Here is a 20,383-nt window from a genome sequence, read left to right as displayed (position 1 = left end):
AGGTGGCCGAAGCGCTGCCTGAGTGAAGCGCGAAGGCCCCCTCCAGCCCGGGCGTGGGGTGCCCGCTGCGGTGCCTGATGGGGATTGTCACCGCCGCTCCGGGCAGGCGGCTCCGCGGGGTCAGCAGCGCCCCCGGCCCCGAGCCCTCCCTCCGCGTCCCACCCCAGAGCCGCCCCCTCCAGATCGCCACCACAGACCTCTCCCTCCACGTCCCCACTCGTGTCACCTCCTCCATGTCCCCACCCCAGCGTGGCCCCGGGAACCGACACCAGCGCTGACCGTGATGTCACCCCCCATTTTGGAGGGGAAGCGGCTCTGCGGGCGAGCCCGGGCCTGTGTCCATGCAGGGACACGAGTGACATCCCCACATGGCCTCAGTGATGGCCGGGCTGTCCCCAGCCAGGGGACACTTTCTGATCCCACCCCGGGGGTACCAGGGCAAAGAGCCACCCCCCCGCTCCCCCAGTCATGGCTTCCTCCCCCCCACGGGCAGCTGCTTCGTGCCAGGCACCGGCAGTGATTTCGGGGGGGTCTGGCTCCCCTGTTCTGAGCACAGGAGCGTGGCAGGGAGCCCGGGGTCACCGGTGCCCGGTGCTGTGCCACGGCACCCCGGCTGTCACCACACTGTCACCCGCCAGCAGTGCCCTTTGGAGCTGTAAAGCGCTGGCTGGGGTCCCGGGGGAGCCACGGGTCCCACCCTGGGCTGCTCCCCACCGGGCTCACACACCCGAGCAAAGGGCTCAGGACTCGCTCCAGGCACACAAAGTCCCCTTTGTGCCCCAAAATGCCCGGCCAGGAGACAGGGGCCACCTGCAGCCCCCTCTGCCAGGCTCTTGGTCCAGGGAGGGGAGGTGGTGGCCCCAGGCGGGGTGCAATGGGGGGACGGGAGCTGTGTCCCCTTAGGGCCACCCTGTGCAATGTCCCCCCACGGACCAGGGCTGCTCCTGCCCTTTTGGAGGTTTGAACACCCCGGGAGTGACAGGACCCCGCTCCCGCGGCTGGCAGAGGGGAGACGTCCCCACTGCCCCCCACAAACACCCCGGACCCACATGGCACCCCCAGCCCCTCCCTGGATGGGGAGAGGAGAGGGGAAGGGAAGGGAAGGGAGGCTGCGAGCAAACGCTTGCAGGGGAAGGGAAGAGGAGAGCAGGAGGGGACAGAGCCACACAGAGGAGCACGGGGAGGCTGGGGACCCCCCGCCACCGCTGCCAGCCAGGCCACGCAGAGCTCCCAGCTTATTCCCATCCGTCTCCGCAGTCGTGTTTTCACCTTGTGCGGCCGAGGAGTCGTTACGCCGGGCTGGCGATTGGTTGGCTAAAAATGCCTCCCTAATCTCCGCGCTGATCTTTACCCCCCTCCTCCCCATCTGCTGTGACCTTCCTGCCGATGTACAGAGCCAGCCCCGGCGAGAGGCAGCCAGCCCCGCTCCGTCAGCGTCCCCACGTCCCAAAGGTACCGGCCATGCGGCTCCCGCCGGATTCGGGGCTGACTCGGCTCCCGGCGAGGCGGGAGGTTGGCGTCGGTGGGTTGGCCGGGGCTTGCCGCGACGAGGGTTGCCGGCATACGGCGGGTGACGGTGTCCCCAGGTGGCGGATGGGATGCCGGGGGCTCGTGACGGTGCTGAGGTCACCCCAAAGTCCTCTTTGGTGGCCCCTGGATGGTGGGTTTAAAATGGGGGTGTCCCCCCCCCGCCCCGTGCTGGTGGCTGCTTGCTGGGAAATGAAACCTGCTTCAGCAGAGCAGCTCCCTGACCCATTTTAAGTGATTTCCAAACTTCTGCCGGGTTGTGCCACCTGGGGCTCGCCGTTCACCTCGGGTTCCCCGCCAAATTTCGGGTTCACCCGTTTTTCCTGGCCTTGCGGCATCTCTGGCAGGGTGGGAAGGCGGGGTGGTCCCTGCCCGGCTGCCTTCACCTCCCGGGGTGCTGGGGTCTGGTGTGAAGCAGCAGCAAGGGGCAGGGGTCTGGCAGAGGTCGGGGCAGGGGTCTGGCAGAGGTCTGGGCAGGGGTCTGGCAGGGGCCTGGCAGGGGACAGAGCTTCTGGGGGCTCACGAGATGTGGCACCGTGGGGCTGGTGGGATGTAGCACGTGCCAGCCCTCACACAGACCCTCTCTGCATGCTGTGCCCATCGCCCCCATAGCCCACCCAGGCACCCACCGCACCCAGGGCTCCCGGGGGGCTTCCCGGGGTGGGGGGGCTGCTGGCCCCACACACTGACCACCGGGCCAGGGGATGTCCCAGGGCCACGCTCGCCCTGCCAGGCTGGAGGCTGGCACTGCTGGTGGACCAGCTGCTCTCAGCTCTGGGCGCGGGGTCCCTCCAGCCCCCCGTGGATGTGTAAGGGAGGGCTGGGACCCAGCCGGGACAGCCTGTGGTTGGGGGGGCTGGCAGCAACCGTGCTCATCTTCCCCCACCTCCCTGGGATGCGTTCAGCATTGTCTTACCCAGTGAGAAACAGGCTCCTGCCCCAAACCCTGCAGTTGAAGGGGTTCAGCCTGCACCGACAGCTCCTGCTCAGCTCCTGGGTGCTCTGGGCTCACTGCAGACCCCCCCCCAGAGCTCCCTAATCCCGTCAACTGCAGGGGCACAGCTGGGCACTGCAATGCTGGAGCAGCTGGCAGGGAGCTGAGGCTCTGCAAGGCGGTTTAGGCTGAGCCTAGACACTGCCGGGGGGGCTCTGCCTTCCCAGCTGCAGGCAGGGGCCAATGCTCACCCCGCCCCAGCCCACCTTTGCTCCCAGGGTGTGAGCTCTGGAGGAACACAGGGCAATAGAGCTGTGATTTTGGGGCTGTGCTAGCGTGAGCAGGGTGGTCGGAGGGACCACCCTGGGAAGCCAGAGGGAGCAGCAGGGTCCCTGTGGGGTGTGTGGGGCTGGGGGAGGCTCGTACCCACCCGGGGGTTGTGCCTGTGTGTTTTGGGGTGCCCAGGCAGAGCTGGAGGCTGGCACAGCCCCAGGGCAGGAGGGGCTGAGGGATGCGGCACGTCCCAAAGCGCCTGGAGCTGCCTGGTGCCATCCTGGGGCTTTGCTAACATTTTATTGCCTCGTTTCTTCCTCTCTGGGGGAGCAGGGATGGAGTTGGGGGGAGGAACCTGCCCCCGCAGGGCAGCCCCTGGGATGCTGCGACAACTGCAGCAACCCCCAGGAGAAATGCATCTCCTGGCTTGTCCCACGGAGCAGGAGGGCTGCCTTTGCCCACCTCGTCCTGCCGTGCTGCCCGCCTCTGCCTGCATCTCCTCTTCGCAGCTCTTGCGCCCGCCTTGGAAATGGCAAAGCAAGCGCTTTGCTAAACGGATTAGAGCATCCCCGGCAGCCTCTTGGGCTGCTCCTGCTTCCCTCGTCCCCTGCACCGCCTTCCCCGGGCAAACCCCATCCCTAAGCCAAATATTTGGGCCAAGACCATCACCGCAGTACCGCTGGCCTGGCCAGGGGAACGCACCACCAGCCCCAAACAAGGACTCGGTGCCACACTGCGGCTCCCACCACGCCTGACCCCAAAACCCCAGCTGAAGGGTCCTTCCCACCTCCTGGGATTTTGTGTTCCCTTTGTAGAAGTTCAGGGAAAACTGGGGAATTCGTCAGCCACTGGCTTGGCCGCTGCTGATGGTGCTGACTCTGCCCCGGGGTCTGCACCGATCCGTGACCCCCCCAGCCGGCGCTGGCGCCCTCCTGTTCCACCCCCACCAGAGGGGCTGCAGCAAGATGGGAGCTGGATTTAACTGTGAAAGGATTGAGGAAGACAAGCCCAGGCAGCTGGCAGGCATCGATTTATGACGTGCACAGGGGCAGGGCAAGAAAGGGAAGGGAACATCAGCGCTGGCAAAGTGTGTCTGCGCCGGGGCCACGTCCTGCCGCGAGCCAAAGACTGGGTTTGGCTCCATATGGGATCCCCCTTGCTGTGTCCCCAATCCTGGTGGTCCCTGTGGCCGTACTGGGAGGCGATGCTGGGATGGAGGCCGGGATGGAGCTGGGATGGAGCTGGGCTCCTCCAGCACAGCTCAGCAGGAGGAGGAGACCTCGATGAGCAGCTCTACCCAGGGACAGACTTTGTCCCTGCAGGGCAACCAGCCTGGCTGGGGTTTGTGCAACACCTTGAAAGCAAACACAGGACCCTGCCGTGCTTCTGCAGATGAATCTTGGTGAGGGAGAAGCTGCATCCAGCCGGCACCTTCCCAGAGGGGCCGAGCCGGCATCTGGCTGCCCTCAGCGTGGCACAGCGTGGGGGGAAGGAGGCAGCGAGGCCCCAGCACCGCCGTCGTGGGCAATACTCATGGGCTCCTCCCAGGCAGCTGCTTGCACCCAGCTCTGCGCAGTTTCCCAGGAAAAATGGAACCTTTATGTCCCATCCCCGGCCCCTTCCCCGGAAGGGCTCGGAGGATGCCCCCAGGGCCGGTTATGAGCAGACAAGAAGGGGATTGTTTTGGTGGGAGCTGGGTTTCTGGCAGCACCTGCCCCGCGCCGGGGCCCTCCACAATGGTTGCCTTTCTGCGTAATAGCTGCAGAGCGGCCAATTATCCTCTGCAGCTAATTAGAGATGCAAAATAGCCCTGCACTTGCATTCTCCCAGAAAGCCCGAGAGGGCTCCTGGGACCAGCAGCACATCCGCAGCGGGGGCACAGCCTCGGCGTGGGGCGAGCGCGGGGGCACTGGCCCCATCCGGCCCCACAAGCCCATGCCCCCGGCGTCGAGTGGGAAGGGGCAGCAGGAGGCCGGGGATGGGGTTGGGATGAGCGGGATGCCAGGATCCCTCTCTGCCCCCATCCCCAAGCAGCCGTCCCTGGAGCACCATGGGCCGGGGGCTTCCCCATTGCTCCAGCCAGCTCAGCAGAGAGCACCAGAACTGGGGGCTTTGCCCTGATTTGGGAAATGCATTTTCCTTTTCCTTGCTCAGGAGGCAGGCAGGAGCAGGCCACGCTTGAAAATCCCCACTTTATTGGTGCAAAGGCACTGGTGGCCAGGTGATGGGCAGAGCAGCTGATAGCTGGTGGCATTTCTCTCCTCTCCTGCCCGCACCATCCCACTGCACAGGCAGGCTGCTGGCAGCCGCGAGAGCACGGTGTGGGCTCATTTGCTCTGCTTCTCGGTTTGCCGTGGTGCTCAAAGAGCCATAATTTCAGAGCGGCAAGTGGCCCGATAAATCAAGGCTTATTTCCTGCCAATATTGGCCGCTGCTTCCCACAAGGAAACTCATTTTACAGGAGGGGAAATGACTTACCGCAGGAAATAGTAAAGCGGTGGGATGGCAAGAGACAGGGAAAAGTTTGTCGTGGTTGAGTTTTTGGTGAAGGAACCCGCTGACACTCATCACGGGAGCCTTGTGCTGCGGACGCAGGGCTCCTGCCTGCCACCAGCACTGGGCAGCCCAAGCTGCCGGGGAAGGAGACGTGGGTCAGTCCTACCTGCACGGCCCACATCTGCCACAAAGCTGGTGGCACCAGGAAACCCCCCCAAGTCACTGAGGTGCTCCCATCACCCTCCTGGAGAGCGTTTGTCACCCAGTGCTTAATGCCAAGACCATTTGCTCCTCTGCAGCCGGGCTGCTGTCAGGGCAGAAGGCAGCTGGGACGGGCTGGCAGCGCCTGCAGCAACCCCACGCTGAGAACTGCCAACTCATTGCATGCAGGGATGATCACCCTTTGGTTCCTCACCCTGAAACACCAACGGTCAAAGATCCCCACAGGAACCACAGTCCATCCCCGCTCCCGTGTTGCGATTGGGGAGTATTAGACCGCTTGGGTCTCACACGCTGCTGCCAGCTGCAGACAGACATGAAATATTTCGGGGGCCTTTCTGTCCGCGATGAGGTGGGCAGACACGCTCGGCTGGCACGAAGCTGGATGGAGCCGGAAGGCAGGCAGGATGGAGAGCCCCACCGAGCTTCATTAAGCAGTCGAAGGCGCTTGTTAGGGGAAAGCTGAGCCGGCGTTGGAGGCCGGCAGAGCCTCCCGGGACCGGGTCGCATTCTCCGGGCAACCCGATCCCGGCGGCAGCGGCCTGGCAGCCTCATTACTGCAGCTTCTGCGGGCGGCTTCGGTTACTCGGCTGGAAGCGCTCGTCTCCAGCTGGCTTTTAATTTCCCTGACATCACCCGCGAGATGAGGGAAATGCAGGCGCGGTGCATTCGGGCAATTGAGAGGGGGTGAGCCTGTCGCTACCCCCACCTGCATCCTCCCGGCTCCCTGACAGCCCCCCTGCTCCCCCCCTGGGACCCCCATCCTGGGATAAGCCCCGGTGACCCCGGGCACAAGCGCTGGAGGTCGGGGGGAGGCAGATGGCAATGGGGAGGGAGCTGCCCGGCTCCCTGGCCTCAAAGAAGCCTTAGGGGGGTACAGCCCCCATCACCCCCTTCCCCAGCCCCCCTTTCCCAGTCCAGTCCTGCTGGGTGGGAAGGACCGTTTCTGCTTCTCCTGCCAGCCTGTTCCCAGCTGGCACATTTGGCAAGGAGGCATCACCGGCTGCCTCTCCGAAGGCGTTTTGGGGTGTTTGTTTCTGCAAAAGCTGCAGCTCGGCCCTAAACCCCTCCCTGCAGCCCCTTCCTGGGGCCCGCCGAGGTGGCAGAGTGCCCGGGGGAGGAGAGGAGGGAGCATCCATGCCATCCTGTGCAGGAGGGACAAGGACCTAAGGAGCAGCAGGATGAGGGCTCCCAGGTTATCCTCACTCACTTTTTGGGGAAAAAGCCTCCCAGCAGCACAGCCCAAGGGGGAAGGAGCCCGTTTGAGGCCTTAACAGAGTCCCGCAGCGACAGGCAGCGCTGCTGGGGCCGGACACCCACGTGCACCCGGCCGCAAGCTCCTGGCACCCCCCCGCCTGCCCCCATCCCCGGGGCCGCAGCACCCCATGCAGCGAGGTGGCCCTGTCCGGTGGGTGCTGAGCACCCACCTGGCACCGGGGGCAGGTGCCTTGGCCACTGTGCCCTGGGCGAGGGTCTCAGTGGGGCTGGAAGGGGCTGGTAGCAGCGTGGCACCCCGGGGTGGGTGCAGACTCGGGGGGGCAGCAGGCCAAGAAGGAGGAGGAGGAGGTGGGGGGGGGGATGTGTTTATGTCCATCCATCCCCCCCCCGGATGATTTTTTGCAACCTTTGCAGGCAGCGGCTCCATCCCCGGTTGCCATGGCAACGGGCGGCTGCAGGCAGGGTGCGCGCCCGCGGCCGTGCGCGCCCCCGCTGCTGCACGGCTGGTGCGGAGCGCAGCGCAGCGCAGCGCAGCCCGCCCGTCCCACCGCGCCCGGCGGAGCCCCCGGGCCCCCCCCCCCCCGGCTTTCCCCCCACCCCCAGGCCTGGCCCAGGTAAGCGTCAGCCCCTGGCGGGGCTTTCCCGGGGGGTGGGGTGGGGGGACAGCCTGGGAAGGGGCAGTTGATGTCGGGGTCCCCTGTGGGGCTCCGTGGGCCCTTTGCGCGGGTGGGGGATGGGGGGTGCGGAGTGCCTGTGTCCCTTGTGGGGATGGGGGAAGGGCGGGGGGTGATGCTGGGGAAGGACCAGGCGATGCGGCGTGGGTTTGCACCCCCCCAGCAGGACATGGTGTCCCCTGAGCCCTTCTGCAAGGCAGGGAGGCCCAGGGGGGACACGACCTTCACCCCCTCCGTGTGTCTGATGGGGTGTCGGGGCAAGGGACACCCCCTCTGCGACGCTGCCGTGCTCCTGGGTTTGTGCCTCAGTTTCCCCAGCTGCAAGTGATTTGGGGGACTTGTGCTGTCCATGTCGTCGCTGTCCCCTGCCCAAATGAGTGCCTCACCCCATCCCTGCAGCCCCTCTCTTTGTCGTTGTCACCCCAGCTTCCCCGTTGCTCTCCCCCGCAACCCCCTGCTTTCCTACCCCCTCTCTGAGCCCCCTCTGGCTCCAAGTCTCCTTCCCCCACCACAGACAGCTAAAATCCCACTGTCCCTCCACATCACCCTGCTCCTGGCAGCCCCATTCGCCTCCTGTCACCGTCAGCTCCGGGTCCGTCCTGCCAAGGTAGAGGGGACAGGACCCCCCCACACACACCAGCGTGTGACACTCTGGTTTCCCCCCTCCCTGCTGTGGAAGTGAGGGGATGGCACTGCCGTATCCTGCACCACCGTTGTTTGCTGCTTCTCGGTTTAATTGCAAACCTCATCTTGGGATTTCTGCCTAAACCCTGCTCCTAGGACCACAAAAATCCCTGCTCGAGAGTCCGAGCATCCTTGTTTACAGCGACAAGCTCAGGCGACGGGGCTGCGAAAAGCTGCAGAGCTGGGAGGCGAGTCGAAACCCCACAACCTGAGACTCAGCCCCGTCTCCCTTCCCCAGGCCTGAGCACATGCGTGGGGTTGACAACCCCGCTCCTGCACCTCGCCGTGGTGCCCATCCACATTCCTGGCACATCCACCGTACCTGAGCTGGGCTGCAAGCTCCCCCGGAGAGAAACACTTGCGTTATCTGCAAACGCCGCGCACATTTCCAGAAATCTTTGCGCAAGGCTTGTAAAATCCCTAGAAGACTTTGATGGGTGTCCTGCGCTCTGAGCGGGGTAACTTTGGGGAGCGCTGGAGGAAGGTGAGGGTTTCTGCAGAGCGCACACAAAATACGAAGCTGTTTGCTGCCAGGGCTTGGAGCAAATGCATCTCTCCTGGCTACTGCAACCTGGCAGCACCCATGGCACGTGGCCCCCACCCCGGCTGGCGAGGTGGGCGTCCTCCTGGCTGCACGTGGGACTTGTGGCTCCCGGTAATGCTGCGGGATCACTGAACCTCCTTTGCAAACACCCCGGTTTTGGGGAGCCTGTAAGCCCTCACCTGAGAGGGTCCAGCAAGTCCCTGTTGCAGCCAGACCCCCCCAGTCCTCAGAACCACCCCGGGTCAATGCAGACACCCTGATTGAAACAAGGCAGCTGCCACAGGCGCATCCCACCACAGGATTCACTGGAAAAGTGGCTCCCACAAGTTTCCCACCGTTGCCTACATGTCACCTCCAGGACCTGCTGCCCTCGCAGCCACCTCGTGCACTGCTCGAGCAACCATGTGCACTGGATCCAAACCAGCCCCACGGCACTGCCCTGGCCTAAATCCCACGGAGGAGCACCCACCGTACAGGGGACACCCGTCCCCTCCTGTCTGGCCACGGTTCTGGCCACGGTTTGGCTGTTTGCCCCAGGGCTCTGACCCTGCTCGTGTTGCAGCCAGAGGGGCTTTGCCACGGGATGCAGGATGGGGCCCTGATATGGTTTGCAGCCTGCTGGCACAGAGCTGGTGGCTCGGGAAGGGCCCAGACTCACCTCCTGCCAGCCCGTGGGCTTAGTTTGATAATGAGGGGGGAGGACGCGTGTTCAGGCCGCTCACACTCAGCCTGGAGCCCTGGGCTCTGCTCCTGCCTCCTCCTCGCCCAGCGTCTGGTGCGGAGCTGCCAGCGTGAATCAGCAGCACCCACTTAACCGTTTCCTCGCAGGGTCCACGTCGAGGGGGGGACAGTTCAGCCAGGCCCCAGCCCAGCCCCTCTGCGCCCCCTCACTCCCTGGGCTGTGCCCCTCGCCCACCCCACGGGAGAATTTCCCTGCCCCAGCCCCGTGGGTTGCAGGGCCCAGCCCTGTGCCGGTGGGAAACCCGCAGCCACCCGGCCGGGTCAAAGCTGAGCAGCAAAGCAGACGGCAGCTCCCGCAGCTGCAAAGCCTCTTGTGAAGCACATCGGCATCACCGGCTTTGCCCGAGGACCTACCGTCGTGTCGGGGGCATCCCACCCCCCACACTCAGCCAGAGCGGGACCAGCACGTTGGTACCTGCGGTGGATGCGGGGCTGAGGTCGGGCCCGTGTGACAGCGTGGCAGCCCCGGAGCTGGGAGATGCTGCTGCCAGGCTCCCCTGGGCTTCTTCAGCTGTTGCTTGTCCCATTTGTCTTTGCCATGAGTGGTTTTCATGTGGCGATTAGCAGTGGTGCGTCGTGGTGGCGTTTGGTGCTGCACCCCCCTGACAGATCCTCGGCCAGCCCCATGCCGAGATAAGGGAGAGCAAATGACCTTCCCTGTGGCCAAAAGCCCAAAGCCCAGCCTGACTCCCTCCCCCTAAACCCCTGCACTCATCCTTGGCCTTGTGTGCTTACAAAAGGAGCCAAAACGTTGCAACTATTTCACATTGCAGCCTCATGGACAGTTTGATTTGACAGGCCAGGTCAGTCCCAGTGTTTAATTGCAATAAAACTGGCTCAGACAATTGGGTCCTTTCCAATTGCTGAGCTTCAGCTTTACTGCCTGGAGCCCCCGGGTGACTACAAGCCAACAGTGTCCAGCAAATTACCCTCCCGTCCCCAGCTCACGTGCTTGGGCAAGCAAGGGTCCCCAGCGCCCTCGACTTGGGTGGCAGCGGCTCCGTGTCGGGGTGCTGCGGCTGCGGAAGGGGTTTGCACCAGGGAAACGTCGTGTTTTGATCGGTGTGTGCTGGGGGTTGGTGTCGGGGAGCTCCCCGCTTGCTCTGATTCCCCCAGGTTGCCCAGCATGGCTGCCCCCTTCCCCGGATGCTTTCACCAATAATTAGTGGCTGACTCCCCCCCAGCCCCGTTAGTGCTCACACCCCCGCAGCAGGGCTCACACCCGGCCCTCTCCCGTTCACCACGAGCGTGAACCTCCTGCCGCGGGACGGGATGGGGACAGGGATGGGGACAGGGATGGGGACAGGGATGGGGGCACAGGCTCGCTCGGTGCTCCACTCCCCTCCTTGCAGCGCATCCACCACCATCCCGCCTTGGCAAAGGGCTCTTTGCAGCAGGAGAACCCACACCAAGAGGCTCTGCAGCCCCTCCTGGCCCCTGTTCCCCCCCTGGACTCCGCAGATGTGCAAGCGGGCAGGATGGGGATACATGCAGGCAGCTGCCTGTCCCCTCTATCACGTCCCCATCACCTGCTTTTTGGTTGCGGCAGAGGTGCTGGGGCCAGGGCAACCAAAAAACCTGGAGGCAGAGCAACAGGCCACCCAGATGTGGCCTCTCCCTTGGGCTGGGGCTGGTGCCTGGCACCTCACTGGGGACCCCAGCACCCAGGATGGGGTACCTCCATCTGACAGCGCACCCCAAGGCCGCTGGCACATTTAATGGTGATGTAACAGCAAAAGCAAAGCCCTGGCAAAGGCGAAGGGAGTGGGGAGAGTCAGGGGCCTGGCTGGCCCCCCCGGGGGACCCAGCTTGTCCCACTCACCCTTCCCAGGCCCTGGGGAGCCGTGGGAGGGAGGCAGGCAGCCAGCGCTGGCCCAAAGCTCTGCAGCCCCTCTGCCAGGGGCAGGGGAGGGCACAACCAGGCTGCCTCTGCCTGCGTGGGCCCAGGGCACTGCCAGCGAGGGCTGCCGGTTGTGGGAGTACGGGCAGCTGCCCGTGCCCGCAGCGTAGGCAGCGCCAGCCCTCTGCATTGCAGCAGCCTCCTGCCTGCGCAGGGTCGGCGGCCGTGTCCCCGGCCCCCGTGGAGGGCAGAGACCCCCCTGCAACGCTGGCGGTGGCTGCCCAGTGGGTGAGACGAGCTGTGGCAGTGCTCAGCGCCGAGTGGGCTGACGGGGAGAGAGATGCAGGGGGGCGGCTGCCGCGGGAGCAACCCAAGGGCACGCGGGGGCAGGAGCTGGGACAAACTTCATCGTCACTCGATGCCAAACGCTCCGTCGCTTCTCTCGGGCAGCTTCGTCGAAATGTGGGGCTGGGGTGGGGGGGTGAAGTTGAGCCCCCTCGGCCAAGGGTGCCCGAGTGGCAGCGCGTGGCTAGGGCTGGCAGCTCGCCACGCCGCGGCTCGGCCGCCGGCACTGCGGGTGCCAGGCATCACCGCTCGCCGCCTTGATGCGAAGCGATGGACTGCGCCGGCGGGGCTGTGGGGCTGGCGCATGGCGGCGGGGGGCACCCGCGCGTGAGCGTGGGCACGCGAGGATGGGCGTGCGTGGGGGTGCGTGGCGGGAGAGCGGCAACAAGGCAGGAGTGTTAGCTGGGAAGTGATGCAGAGCCAAAAATAACCCCCGGGCTGCAGCTCAGACCAGGTAACGGTGAGGAGCGGGAGCTGCGGCAACTATGTCCCGCAGCACCCCACGGCCTCAGCTGCCGGCGGCTTGGTGGGGGTGGCTGGGGCCAGCTGACGTGCCTGTGGGTCCTGGGGTACACCCAGCCATGGGTGTGCTCCCTCCCCAGGGTCCCCATCCTGGCCTAGAGCAGAGCTGGGGCTATCACCCCAAGGATGCCCTTGCTGTGCCAGCAACAAAACAAAGAGCCAGAGCCCGGAGGCACAAGCAAAGACCCCGGCGCTGAGCGCTGCACCGTACCCTTGCAGGACCACCCGTGGCACCTGGCGGGGTCCCTTGGGGGCTGTGCCACCAGGTGCTCTGCCACAGCCTGTGGGTGTTAGGGTCGGGTGCTTTCACGGGTGGGGAGGACAGTGGTCGTGCCGTGGGTACGAGGCAGGCGCGGGTGCCGCGTGCTGCCGGCTGCGGGGGGACGGTGCTGGCTGCGCTGCGCACCGCCGCGGTCCCCCATCCATCTGCGTCTCGGCGGCTGAGCGAGGGACAGTCACGCGTTTATTTTTAACCGGCTGGGGAGGGCGGCGGGGATTGGTGCCTCCCTGGTTATATCACTAAATCCCTGCCAGGCCCTGTTAGTTCCAGCACAGTGAGCCCTGCGCCGTGCTCCAGTAACTGTTTCGGCCCCCCATCCTCCTGGCCTGGCCCATGGGCTCCTTGGGGCCAGCTGTGCGCACAGCTGGAGAGTGTGGGCATGCTCCAGCTGTTGCCCACGGGTGGGCACCAGGACACCAGGGCCCCATGCCCCCAGCCCTGCCCTCCCACCCCGTTGCCCTCTCCCAGGTGCGGTGTGGGATGCGGACAGCCAGGTCTCCATCTCCCCGGGTGAAGTGATGGTGCACAGGGACCACATCCCGCTCCCGCAGCCCTTTTGGGGACATAGCAGGAGGAAACTGGGGCAGTTCATGGCCACTTTGTCCCCATCCCAGTGGCAGATGCCATGTGGGACAGGCCCAGCGCTTGCCTATGGAAGGACTGTCTGGATCCGGGGCAGGATGGGGATGACGAGGATGCTTATGGCCATTGTGATTCCCTCTTCATCCCCCTTTGATGCCACCCACCAGCCCCTGGCTCCATCCCCAGCTGTGGCTCTTGGCAAAGCGGCAAAGGGTTAAGCCATGCAGCGGGGCCACGTGATGTTCCGGGGATGCCGTTTTTCTGAAGATCAGGACGGATTAGGGTAGAATATCAGGATGAGAATTTCTTCGGGTGGTGCATCCCCCCCCTACCCCACCAGCCCTGCCATGGCCTCTCACCCCACACCGTGGCTCCCCAGGGATGTGTGGTGCTGAGCCAGGCCCCCAGCTGGCGAGCTTCCCCCTGTGCTGCTCCCCACGATTCCCCCTCCCAGCACAGCCAGCTCTGGGGGGGGTTTGGTTGGCACCAAGCAGATGGCGCGTGGCAGGCACGGGAGGGGTCTGTGGGTCCAGAGCTCGAGTGGGCACCGTCCCCATCCCCTGCAGCCGGATGCTTGTCCCACGGTGCTGTGGACAGGAGGGATGAGGGTCCCCTGCTCACCCCCCCGCCACGACTCTCCCCTCTTCTCCCCTCAGTGCATGAGGCTGGTGTTTGCCCAAGAGCCCCGCAGCGCCCGCACTGACGCCCAAGGCAGCGCCGGGAGCCATGTCGGGTTCCTACGACGAATCGGCAGCGGCCGTGGAGGAAACAACTGACAGCTTCTGGGAGGTGAGTCCCGGCCACCCTCTCCTCCGGCGGGGCCCCTGCCGCTGTCACTGCATCCCAGAGTGTCGCCCAGGCTGGGGGGATGGTGCTGCCCTCCCCTCCCGCAGCGAGCCCTGCCTGTGGGCATCCTTGCCGCGGTGGCTCGGGAGTCTGAGCCAGCTCTGCTGAAGGTCTCAACCTTGGCTGTCCCCGAGGGGTGCAGAGTGATGCAGGGGACCGAAAGGAGTTGGGGTTGAGCAGTCCCAAAGCAAAAGCTCCATCCCTGCACCCCCAAAGTGGCCAGTGCTCCCCCCATCCCCACTCCAGGCCAGCTGAGGCTGAGCTGGGCAGCCCAGCCACAGCTCCCACAACTCCCTGTCCCTGTCCCTGTCCCTGTCCCCATCCCCATCCCCCTCCCAGGTGGGGAACTACAAGCGCACAGTGAAGCGGATCGACGACGGGCACCGGCTCTGCAATGACCTCATGAACTGCGTGCACGAGCGGGCCAAGATCGAGAAGTCCTACGCCCAGCAGCTCACTGACTGGTCCAAGCGGTGGAGGCAGCTCATCGAGAAAGGTACCATGGCTTCCCCAGGGGGAGGCTCCCTCCAGCATGGCTGGGTCCCACGGGTCCCCGTGCACCATCACAACTTCACCTGGTAGATGAGGAGGGGGTAAGGACTGTGGAGTGACACTCAGCTGTCCCCTGTGCCCCCCAGGTCCCCAGTACGGCAGCCTGGAGAAGGCGTGGGGTGCCATCATGACGGAGGCAGACAAGGTGAGCGAGCTGCACCAGGACGTGAAGAACAGCCTGCTGAATGACGACTTTGAGAAGGTCAAGAACTGGCAGAAGGACGCCTACCACAAGCAGATCATGGGAGGCTTCAAGGAAGCCAAGGAGGCTGAGGACGGCTTCCGGAAAGCCCAGAAACCCTGGGCCAAGAAGCTCAAGGAGGTGAGAGGAGAAGTCCTGGGGCACCAGTGCCATCTCCCAGCTCCAGCTCTGAGTGCCCAGGCCAGGCTGGGAGAGCTGGGTGGCACATCCCTGCAGGCAGAGGGATGGGCAGGGGGCTGTGACTGCTGCTCTGATGTCCCTTCTCTCTCCTCACCACAGCTGGAGACAGCCAAGAAAGCCTACCACCTGGCATGCAAGGAGGAGAAGCTGGCGATGACCCGGGAAGCCAACAGCAAGGCAGAGCAGTCCAACACCCCTGAGCAGCAGAAGAAACTCCAGGACAAAGTGGAAAAGTGCAAGCAAGATGTGCAAAAGGTGCAGGCTGCTGCCCTGCTCCGGGCTCACGGGGCATCAGGCAGGGAAAACCAGCAGAAATGGCTACCACACCCATTTTCCTGCACTTCATTCCCATTTTCCCATCCCTATGCTCCTGTAGAAGGGCAAAGACTTGCAGGCAGTTCTCAGGGGAGTGTGAGCAGGGCAGAGATTTACCCCTCCTACTGTGACAAAATCTCTCTGGCAACCAGACTGATTTTGCCCACAGAGGCTCTTGGCTCAGTCTGGGCTCCCCAGCGTGGTGGTCCACAAACCAGACCCTCTCAGCACTCAGAAAGGGCCTCTGAGGTGCTCGAGGTATAACCAGGGTACCCTCCTGCACCTTTGCAGACTCAGGAGAAGTACGAGAAGGTGCTGGACGAGCTCAACAAGTGCACCCCGCAGTACATTGAGAGCATGGAGCAGGTCTTTGAGCAGTGCCAGCAGTTTGAGGAGAAGAGGCTCAACTTCCTCAAGGAAGTGCTCCTGGACATCAAGAGGCACCTGAACCTGGCCGAGAGCAGCAGGTAGGTACCTCCTGCGCTGGCTGGGCAGAAAGTCCCCACGCAAGGTCTCCTTGTGCTGCCTGGAAAGCAAACCAAGCCCCGGAGGGACCGAGTGCTTGCAGGACAACCCATCCCCTGCAATAAAAGGGAGAGGGGTTTCTGGCCAACACAATGGTCACTAAGAGGTATCAGAGGGGCAGGAGGGCTGTGCAGGAGCCTGGTGGCCTCCAGTGCCTCATAGGAGTGACGAAATCTGGGCACATCCCCGTCCCGTCCCATCCCCGGGGCACCCCGCCATGGTCCACTCCACCCACAACACCCCGACCCACATCTCTCCCTGCAGCTACGCCAACGTCTACCGGGAGCTGGAGCAAACCATCCGCCTCTCGGACGCGCAGGAGGATCTCCGGTGGTTCCGCAGCACCAGTGGCCCTGGGATGCCCATGAACTGGCCCCAGTTTGAGGTGAGGCTGGGCACCCTAGTTAGAGTGCTGGCAGCCCCACGGGGCAGCTGGGCACTCAGGGACAAGTTGCTTTGTGCTTGCAGGAGTGGAACCCCGACCTGACACACACGATAACACGGAAGGAGAAGCAGAAGAAGGGCGAGGGGGTGACCCTGACCAACGCCAGCAGCGCGGGCGAGATGGGGGCACCAGCGGGCGAGCGTGGGAGGTGAGGGCCAGCGGGGAGAGCAGATGCCACAGGAAAGGCATGGTGTTTGCCTATGCAAACATTGCCAGTGCTGTGGGGACACACAAGGGGACATGGGATGTCCTGGGTGACAGCCACTGCTCTTCTCTGTCCTCCCTTCACATCTTGCTGGCCTGTCATTAGCTGGGGGTCCTGCTCGCCGCAGGCCCCACTCCCCTGTAACCTTGGGAAAGCCGCAGCATCCTCCCAGGTGCTGGTGGCACACGGTGCCCGCCCACCCCACCACCCCCCTACCCGCTCTGACGGCCTCTCTCCCTCCTTCCCCCACACCCCAGCGTGAGCAGCCACGACCGCGGGCAGACCTACAGCGCCGAGTGGTCCGATGATGAAGGCAGCAACTCCTTCAACACCAGCGAGGCCAATGGCGGCACCAACCCCTTCGACGAGGAGTCAGCGGGGAAGGGCGTGCGGGTGCGGGCTCTGTACGACTACGACGGGCAGGAGCAGGATGAGCTCAGCTTCAAAGCAGGTACGGTCCATCGCTGATGCTGGGTCAGCCAGGGCTCATCTGCTGGAGCTGCAGGTCCCCCACGTTTTGATGTGAAATCCCTCAAATAATTTCTGAGTTATCCCAGCCCTTCGAAAAGTTGAACCGGTAGAAAGGGGAAGGCACAAGCTGAGCCCAAAGCTGGGTGGGACCAGAGAGCTGGTGGGACAGGGCACACGAGGCCTCATGGGTCACCCCTTGCCTTTCTACCCTACAAACCTGCGTGCTCAGGGTCAGCCCTAGAAACCCCCAGCAGCCCCATCCAGGGGAGACACAGGGTGGTAGAAGAACTTCCACCACCTGCAACAAGCTCTCCCCTTTCCACCTTCCTCTCCAGGTGATGAACTAACCAAACTCGGTGAAGAAGACGAGCAAGGATGGTGCAAAGGGCGCTTGGACAACGGGCAGCTAGGTCTCTACCCCGCCAACTACGTGGAGGCAATCTAAGTCTTGTGGTGTGCTCCTCGTTGCCGTCAGCAGATAAACCAACCCTCCGTTGTCTCCATCTCTCCACCAGCCAACCAGCCATTTTGCCGTCTGGTCCTCCACTCCTCACAGTTAGAGATTCAGACATATTTTCCGACCAAGCTTTTATTTTTTTAAGAGTTGTCTCCGAAGAGTATTTTGCATAGTCGCTTTCTTCTTCTTCTAAGATAACGTGAAGCGAAAGATGACGTCGTTCGTTCGTCTACATTAGTTGATTCTTTTTCCGAGCGAAAAGCTGATACCTCAAGATCTTAAAGCCCAACCAGTGAGAGCTCCTGATTGGTTGGTTTTTAAAGATACTGAAATCATGAGCCGCCTTCTGATTGGCTGGAACTGTTCTGAAATGCACGGCACTGAAGCTCCTGGGACCAATCAAATTCATCTCAAAAAACCAAGAGGGATTGGAGTCTGACTCCATTTTTCTCGTGTTTCCATGTTCTTCTCCCTGGTTCATCCTCCCTCCCCGAAGGAAGGGGATGAGTGTCCCCTCCTGCCCCACAGCCACCCAGCTCCATCTGCGGGCAGGTTCCTGCTCCCGGGCAGGGCTGGTGGCAGATTGATGCCCAGGTGAGTTGGGACCAGCCCTGCCATGGAGCTTGGTGGCATTTCCTCAGCTTCCTCCTCCTCCTCTTCCTCGTGTCTGGGCTGTCAACATGTCTGGAGCGGGTGGAGGCTCCCGAGCTGATGCCCCACGTGTGCTGCAGGGAGCAGCATCACCCTTCATGAGGGCAGTTACCCAGCGCACACCAGATCCAGGGTGAGGTGCCCCTCAAATGCTGTTGGGGGAAGGACCCACCGCAGCCGATGCAGCTGGAAGCACCTTCATGCCCAGTCTGGGATGCTGCTGGGGACAGACCCCATCCAACTCCCTGAAGAGAGGCAGGAGCAGAGCAGGGAGGGGGGATAAGCAATGTCCAGCCTTGCACGGTGCTGGCAGGAGCTGCAGCCAGCCAGAGGATGAGGAGGGCTCGATGCAGGCAGCAGACCCTGGCCCGGGCAGCAAAGCAGCTGCCTGGCGAAGACGGCTGAAAACAAGACACCAAAGCAAGGCAACAGCCACAGGCTTTGCCCTTTGCTTTTCCCCCCAAGGAGCTCTACCCCTCCTGCACTTGGGCTCTGCAACCGGCTGCGGTGTGGGTGTGACCCCCTCAGCACCCACCATGGTCACCCCAACCCCTTTCTCCCGGGCACATTTGCCATCCCGAGCTCTTCCCTACAGATCATCTCTCATTTTTTTCCATACCATCACCCTCAGCAGCATCGATGCCATCATCTTCCCACACGCTCCTCCCGCTCCTCTCCTGCCCCCTCCGTTGGTTTGTGAATTTTTTGGCCCCAGGGATCAAGTGTTCTCGCGGAGGCAGGAGACGCACCGTGTGCTGGGCACAGTGGGTGAGAGCCGCCCGGCCCCCACGTCCCCTGCCAGGTATGCAAATGGGAAAAAAACCACAAAGTCAGAAAAAACCCAACCAACCACCTGTCTCAGCAATGCACCCCGGTTTTTTGTACATTGATTGTGTAATTTAAGAAGTATATATATAATATATATATATATCGTGATTGTATTACCGTGGATACAACAACAAAAAGCAGCAAGTGAAAATAACTGAGCTCTGTAAGCATCCTTCGGGTTTGGGTCCTCGTTTGCCTCCGTGCGCCGGTCTCACCCCCCTGTGGAGGCTTTGGGGTTACTGACCCCCCGCCTGGGGCGAGTGCTTGAGCTCCCCGTGCCCCAGGGAGCCACAGCTGCAGCCACTGCACCCCCAGGTAGGAACACCCCCACGCTGAGGCTTTGGGGTGCAGCGGAATGGGGGGCTCGGATGCATTTCTGGGGTCCTGGGGGAAAAGGGGGGTGCAGGGTGGGGGAGCGGCCACTGCCTTTGGGAACTCCTGTGCCAGCGTGCCAGGCAAAGCCTTGCGAAGCCCAGGATAAAGCAGATTTTGGAGCCATTCCCAGCACCAGCAAAAGCAGCAGCCCCTGATCCCAGCGCTCCCAGTACCCTGGGCAGGAGGAGATGGGGAAACCCCACCATGGTGGGTGGATGCTGCCTGTGAGCCTTGAAACCTTGGGAAAAACAATTTACAGGTCACCCACCCCTCGCCCCTACCTGGAGAGCCAGGACAGCCCCAGGACAGGGCAGCAGCCGAGGGGGACAGGGCGGAGGGAGTGGGACCCTTCAGAGCGTGAGGGGCACTCCCTGGGCTCCCAATGGGGATAGGGCAGAGAAAAGGGATTTATTTCCCCTTATTTAAGGGCTGGAGCTGCAAGGGGTTTGGGGAGAAACCCCGGCTGCAAGCCCCATGGTGCCGGCGGCCCGTCCCGCTGCAGTGGGCATCTGCTGGGTCAGGTCCCCCCATCGCTGGGGCCGCTGTGTCCCCGCGTGCACCCTCCCTGGCTGGCAGCAGCTTTCCTCACCGTTTACCCCCTTTCCTGCCCACCATCCCCGCAGGGACACGCAACCCCCTGCCTTCACCCGCCCCGCCAAAGGGAACTGCGAGAGGGACACGAGATTTGGGGCGCCAGCACCCCCAGCCCACCCTCCTGGTGCTCCCCGTGCCATCTGCGGGAGCATTGGTCGCACACAGGAAATCACAAGACACATTTTGATTCTTTTTCCCCCCATTTCTTTTTTTTTTTTTTTTCCCCTTTTCCAGAGGCTGAGGCAGTTTTCCTCCTTCCCCTGCTCCTCTCCTTCCTCCAGCTGCCTTCCATCCCTCCAGCTGAGATGCTTGCAAGGCTGGCCAGAGTGCGTCCGCTCCTCTGCCGTGTAAACAGTACGAGACAGGCAGAACAAAAAGAAAAAGGCAGGAGCCGTGACAGGCAGCTATTTTAAGTTAAAAAAAAAAAAAAAAAAGATCAACAACCAGGTGTTTTTTTCCTTTTAAACTTCCACAAAGCATCTCATGGGTACCTGGGCCATCTGTCTACCCTCAACACTTGAACCTAAACCACAACTTGCTGCCAGCCAAAACCAAAAAGCAAATAAACAAATAAAAAAATTATAATATAAAAGATCAACATCGCCAGGTAACTTGGACTCTCATGAAATGTGTAGTTTAAGCAATCCCCAGTTTTCCGTCCCAGTCCGGGCTCAGCGGGTTGCATTTCAGATTTTCTGTCCAGAGGGAAACGGCAGAGCTGCCATCTCCCTTTTCCCAAGCTCAGGAATCAGGCAGTCCAAATAAAATCCAAATCAAGGGAAGAGCCCCGTACCAAGCCAAGGACCTGGGGGCTTTGGGGGGCTCTGGGTGTCCCCGTGCCCAGGGATCCAGCTCAGG

General features: G+C 62.9%; 1 protein-coding gene across 1 annotated transcript; it reads left to right on the top strand.

The window, feature by feature from the left end:
- The first annotated feature begins 1,264 nt into the window (after positions 1-1,264).
- On the top strand, positions 1,265-18,728 carry PACSIN1 (protein kinase C and casein kinase substrate in neurons 1). The gene is made up of 10 exons (XM_074850296.1): positions 1,265-1,452; positions 13,536-13,668; positions 14,065-14,221; positions 14,364-14,599; positions 14,759-14,914; positions 15,266-15,441; positions 15,764-15,884; positions 15,968-16,092; positions 16,407-16,600; positions 16,956-18,728. Exons 2-10 carry the CDS (start codon positions 13,606-13,608, stop codon positions 17,063-17,065), a joined length of 1,338 nt encoding a protein of 445 aa, XP_074706397.1. The 5' UTR covers positions 1,265-1,452; positions 13,536-13,605; the 3' UTR covers positions 17,066-18,728.
- The last annotated feature ends 1,655 nt before the right edge of the window (positions 18,729-20,383 follow it).

This window comes from Strix aluco, chromosome 25 (assembly GCF_031877795.1).
Source record: "Strix aluco isolate bStrAlu1 chromosome 25, bStrAlu1.hap1, whole genome shotgun sequence".
NCBI lineage: Eukaryota > Metazoa > Chordata > Aves > Strigiformes > Strigidae > Strix > Strix aluco.
Note: the sequence above shows the minus strand (reverse complement) of the source record. Positions and strands in the feature narration are given on the sequence as shown.